This window comes from Esox lucius, chromosome 11 (genome assembly GCF_011004845.1).
Source record: "Esox lucius isolate fEsoLuc1 chromosome 11, fEsoLuc1.pri, whole genome shotgun sequence".
NCBI classification, from domain to species: domain Eukaryota; kingdom Metazoa; phylum Chordata; class Actinopteri; order Esociformes; family Esocidae; genus Esox; species Esox lucius.
Genome location: NC_047579.1, coordinates 43,236,097 through 43,242,096, shown reverse-complemented (window position 1 = coordinate 43,242,096; position 6,000 = coordinate 43,236,097). Strand labels below are relative to the sequence as shown.

Genomic DNA, 6,000 nt, shown 5'->3' with positions numbered 1-6,000 from the left:
TATAGATATTCCCTTCAAAATCAGCAGTTTCCAGCTACAATGGTCACTTACAACATTAACAATGTCTATCCTGTTAAACCACTGTATAGTCTTGGCCACCGTGCTACAGCTCAGTTTCAGGGTCTTGGCAATCTTCTTATTGAGAGCAACACTTGATTTTTTTCAGATCATCTCAGAGAGTTCTTTGCCATATTGAACTTCCAGTGACCAGTATGAGGGAGTGTGAGAGCGATGACACCATATTTAACACACCTCCTCCCCATTCACACCTGAGACCTTGTAACACTAATGAGTCACATGACACCAGGGAGGGAAAATTGCTAATTGGGCCCAATTTGGACATTTTCACTTAGGGGGGTGTTCACTTTTGTTGCCAGCGGTTTAGACATTAATGTCTGTGTGTTGTGTTATTTTAAGGGGACAGCAAATGTACACTGTTTTACAAGCTGTACACTCACTACTTTACATTGTAGCAAAGTGTCATTTCTTCAGTGTTGTCACAATCTAATTCATGTGGCATGTGTTTTCAAACCAAAACTATTGTTATTATACTGGTACAATATTTGATGAAAAACAACTTCATTCCTCCTCCTCTGTCTCCTTCTATTGGCTCACATTGTATAGGCTGCTTATGTTCTATTCTCTTAGAGTTATCTGATTGCTGGGGGCAGCTTATAAAACGCCAATCTTTATTTGATTGAAAACAAATCCCACGCTGGACGTCCAGTCTCAGCCCATCCCTGCAGTTCCGCTGTCCCATAAACCCACTTCTTAATCCCTGAGCCTTATTAGTACATAACGATAAATCCTCCCGCCCGTCCTGCCTCCAAGCCTGTCCACTCTGCCTGTGACAGTGTCAGCCTGGACACCACTGGTAATGAGTAACCTGGGACCCTGCATGCCACATTCTATGGGCAAGCACATTCATTTCTAACTTGGCTGGACACACAATCAGGATTTTACTGTAGGTCAAGGTCAGTTCTCCAAAATTATGGTTTCGTTGTGATGTAGCCTATGTGATACCTTGTAAGGCATAGCATCACCATCTATAGTGTTTGGGAGCAGCATCAGACAATATTGTTGTCGTCTGACTGGTGTTTACATGGGAGGAAGAGGCTGTTGACCAAACTGAGGAAGCTCTCTGATAGGCACAGAGCGCCCGTGATGAGTGCCAGACCGTGAGAGTTACCGCATGCCAGCCCACTGATGGAATAAATATGGGAGATACTGAAACAAGGCTGTACGCGAGTGGAACGGTGGGGGACGAAATAACCTTATTCCACAACGGTGGAACGAATCGCATGGGAAATAATGGGTCGCTAAGCTATTGACTAGGTATATTTGACGAACTATCGACGATGTCAAACATAGTTTAAAAATGTTATGACCTACGGAATACAGAAGTGGCCTGCTGGACAAGAAAGTTTTTTTATTTTTTTATTCTACCCCTCCCACCGTTCCTCTGGACAAAAGCTACGTAATTCCGGAGGACCCACTGAAGTCAGTGTCCAATCATACTTTTCCAATCATTCACATTCCCAAGATCCCTTGGAAATGAGACCCCTTAATGTGACCGTAATTAAAAACAATTTACAGAAAAATACAGTTGCGCGTTCTCGGCAAAGCGCAGCATCAGCACCAGTAGCCTAACTGATGCGCGTCCCCGCCACGGCAGTCGCTACCCGAGATCCCGGAAAGAGGAGTTGGAACTGCGCTAGTTAAAGTTGGGAAAAAGGGGTGTGAAAGGATGCTTCCATACCCGGTGGAAAGGAGAACACGATCTACGATCAATTAACATAGCATGAGCGGAGACGCGTGTCCACTGTAAAGGATGATTTGCAAAATATTGAGCATAAGCCTTTTATTATGGGGTTTTCAAGAGTGCTCATCACGTAAGTCTTGTGAAACAATCATTATAATTTATGTCTTGACGTTTGTTAGCCAATTGCTGTCATTTGAATTAAAGGGGCTAATACCAATAACATAATGCTGATATTGAAGTAAAAAGGGGTTCATTGAAAAAAATGTTGCTCAAAAAAGTGTCTAAAACACTGGAGGGCAGGTGCATCTGATCTTTGAAGGGCACAATATCTAATTTAAAAGGAAGGATAACCTTCAAATCGTCAGGGTTAACGATAGTTACAATGTTTTAACGTATGTCATACACACTATTTTATTTACTGTTTTGTCGGATTCTAAAGAAAAGTCAAATAGCATAGGATGGTTCCCGCAGGCGCGCGGCGGTTATCTCGCGTGGGGCTTTCTGCATTGCAGTGCTTTCTCGCGCCAGCGTGCAAGTTTCTGCATCGCCTGGTGTGTTTCGCGCCCTATCACTCTGAGGTTGATGTCAAATAATAACAAATCTGTTCTAGAGGTTATATCCGAGCTGTATGAAAACGTTAGCGCTCATGGAAAATGGCATGTATATTGTGTGAGAAAGCAGGAGTATAAAGAACCCGCTGTGGTCAAACCTGCCTGCCGCGTGCGGGACCACCCCACTGCAGTACTTTTGCAGAGTGTATGTGCTCATCACCTGTCCACGAGCCCAACGTCCCTTACACTAGGAACACGCATGACGGTGCAAAAAATATCCTAATAGTTTTAAAGAGCGGCAGTAGTTTTGGATTCGCTCTTATAGAAGGGTTATTATAATGTAGCAATCAAGGTCATGACATAGCACGATGGATTTGAGATTTAAAAAAAAAACAAAAAAAAACTTGTTTGTCAACTCAGCCTTTTCTTTTGTATCTTAAAAAATGGTGACCTCTGCAGATCTGCGATGTATTGCCAGTGAATGAATTAAAGGCTGCAGGATGATTCATCACCATTCACCAAGCAGTTTTTCAATAGATGCAGGGCTGCTTCTGAGGGGAGGGAGGGGTAGGGTGTGTGGGTGGGGGTGGGGGGCCAACTGAAACCAGGTTATGTAAACTCTGCATGTAAAGGTTTAGGGTTTAAACGTCTGACAATGTGTTTTTACATAATTTCAGCGTACAGTTCTGCAAACAGGGCTGGTTGTTTTTCTCTCGCTGTGGGCTGCGTTAGTGATTACTAGTGATTACTTTGTGATCCAATGCCCTCTTGGTTCTGTGATGATGTTAGCCTACAGTAAGAGGATCACCCGGTCAGGCTATCCTGCACCATTGGTCTATCAGACTGATAGACTGATGGTGGGAATTACATGTCTGGGACATTTGGGTGTAAATACACACATAGAGTCACATGTTTTTTTTTTTTAAGGGGGGGGGGGGGGCGTCATGGACATCATTTTTTTGTCAGAGGTATTCCTTTTTGAGGAACTACATGGAGTCCTAATATCAATGTGTGTTCTGGGATAGTTCAGGTTGTAACAGTGTTTCTGTGTGGGTTTGCCTGCAGGCCTGTGTATCTGGGAGGTGGCAGGCAGATGAGGCAGTGCCCACCACTCAGGCAGGAAATCTGCCCGGATGTGTAGCCTGTTGTAAATCTGCCAGGCCTGTGGAGGGGATGGGGACAGTGGAGCTGAGAGGCTGTAGAGGGGATGGGGACAGTGGAGCTGAGAGGCGTTAGAGGGGATGGGGACAGTGGAGCTGAGAGGCTGTAGAGGGGATGGGGACAGTGGAGCTGAGGGCCTGTGGAGGGGAAGGGGACAGTGGAGCTGAGAGTCTGTAGAGGGGATGGGGACAGTGGAGCTGAGAGGCTGTAGAGGGGATGGGGACAGTGGAGCTGAGAGGCTGTAGAGGGGATGGGGACAGTGGAGCTGAGAGGCTGTAGAGGGGATGGGGACAGTGGAGCTGAGAGGCTGTAGAGGGGATGGGGACAGTGGAGCTGAGGGCCTGTGGAGGGGATGGGGACAGTGGAGCTGATAGGCTGTAGAGGGGATGGGGACAGTGGAGCTGAGAGGCGTTAGAGGGGATGGGGACAGTGGAGCTGAGCCAGAATCAGATTCAGGAGAGACACTTCCTAGGACAAGATGATGTAGGGTGGGGCTAACACACTGTTACTAGGATACTAGCCCTAAAGTGTCACTGCTGTGTGTGTGTGTGTGTGTGTGTGTGTGGGTCTGTGCTGCCTGTTGTTCGTGTGGCTGTGTTCACTGATGTGTGTTCCCATGCAGCTTGCCTGCTCAGAGACACTGGTTTGGATGTGTGTGTGTGTGTGGTGTGTGTGAGAGAGCGAGAGAGAGAGAGAGAGAGAGAGAGAGATGGGAATTGATACAGGATGATAAGTAGGGATGGGTGGGGCACCAGTGTGGAAACTTTGTTCTGCTCTATTCTTAGATTCACCCGGCTGTGGGATGATGGTGCTTTATCTGATGTGTGGCATCTAAGATGGTTGGGGCTTTCATGTCTTCATTTTTTGTCCATTTAGTTTCCCTCTGTCCATTCAATGGTAAACACTCCCCACTGTGAGCCCTGACTTGGCCAATAAATGATTCAACATCTGTACTCCAACCTGTCTACCAAATTCAACCACTGCCCCCCCCCCCCCTTCACAGTAATATCAGACAGACTCGTCAGCATCTATGAGAGGCCAGCGGCAGCCCTTAACACCACTTTCAGCCAAGCCATTCCCTTAATGATGGACAGAATAAACTACTCCTGGTGGTGCAGAGAGACAGAGAGATAGAGAGAGACAGAGACAGAGGAAGGAGACAATGAGACGGTGTCAGGGAGAGAGAAAAGAGCAAGAGAGGGAGGGCAAGATAGCAGGAGATCAAGAGCAGAACATTGGGGGAACGGAACATTCTGGATAAGCTCTGGGTATATCATTTAGGAACTGCGACACAGCAGGGCCTACTAGAGATATATTTTTGATAGAAAGGGAGGAAGACTTGTGTTAGGTAAGAGACCCCTTCATCATCTGCGCTGAGAAGATAGAGAGGACATTAGAGAGAGAGAAAGCGGCCGGCACAGAGAGATGGGAGTCGTGTTGTGAGGCAGGGAGAGGCATTGTCGGGTCAGAAAGGAGAGTGTCGAGTGATTTTGATTTTGAGTGGTGGTGTTGGCGGGGGCATGCGTTAAGGAGGTGCCTGGCTTTGATTGCCATAGCCTGGGTTAAACTGCAAAGGTCTGTCTGGTTCTCTGAGATCTCTAATAGCTTTTTTCTTTAAATACATTTAGTTCTCCAGCACTACAGTGCACCCCAGGGAAATCCAGATTTCCATGTGGCTTAATGATCCTTTAACTGGAAGTACACTTAAATCTTCTATTAGTATACAGTTAAAGCCTTTGTTTTAGAGTTAGCTGAATAATCCTTGACTTGACTAAAGACATTTGAGAAGTGTTCCTCAGTCCTGCTGACAGGGACTGAAAGGGTGCTCAAGTACCACAAATCCCAACTCCTCGTGAACCTTCAATGTTTTGTACGTGGGTAGTGCTAAAACACAGCAAAATTACAACACACGGATTGAGAAACACTGTGCTAGAGTACATCAGTAACACAGAGATAATCAATACATTGAATTGCTTTTCGACTTGTAACTTGTGCAGGAGAGTCGCAGGGGGCATAGCCCCCCCTACCCCCCACCCCCCCCCCCCCACACAGACCCAGATAACCAGACTGAGACAGTATACTGTTACACCCGAGGTCAGATCACATGTGTCTGCCTCAGCAGATTTATTTCCACCTGAATAGACTCGTCCTTGGATGACAGCAGTCACGCTCCTGCGACAGATTGGGCTGTTGTGTCAGTGGGACGTGGGGATTTTAGTCTCAGAGGGGTGGTACAGTTTACTAATGGCCTTTTCCCCTTGACCAGTTCATTGACGTCGCCTCACATGCTGTGGGGACTTAATGGAGGATATAGAGTTACGGTTTTATTCTTCCAGTAAGGTTATATTTTTCTTCATTTCGCTCTTTTGTTATGACACTTCAATGCTCCAATCTGCTTTTCCTCTCTTCCTCTTCAAGAGCTGCTTTTAAAGGTTGCACTCTCCGTCTCTCCTCCCGTCCTTCTGCTCCCTCCCTCCCTCCCTCCCTCCCTCACTGCAGGCGGAATACTAATTCTCAGATCGTCTC

At 46.5% G+C, this 6,000-nt stretch overlaps 1 protein-coding gene across 3 annotated transcripts in view; it reads left to right on the top strand.

Annotated features, from left to right (window-relative positions):
• Positions 1–837: 837 nt before the first annotated feature.
• cntnap1 (contactin associated protein 1) overlaps positions 838–6,000 on the top strand; it is a 28,029-nt gene continuing 22,866 nt past the window's right edge. For all 3 annotated transcript variants that reach the window (XR_004576445.1, XR_004576444.1, XM_034295315.1), the window contains exon 1: positions 838–1,892. Coding sequence is in view for 1 of the 3 variants with exons in the window: in XM_034295315.1 (XP_034151206.1) it covers positions 1,832–1,892 (61 nt within the window). In the remaining 2 variants the exon portion in view is untranslated. The remainder of the gene's footprint in view (positions 1,893–6,000) is intronic.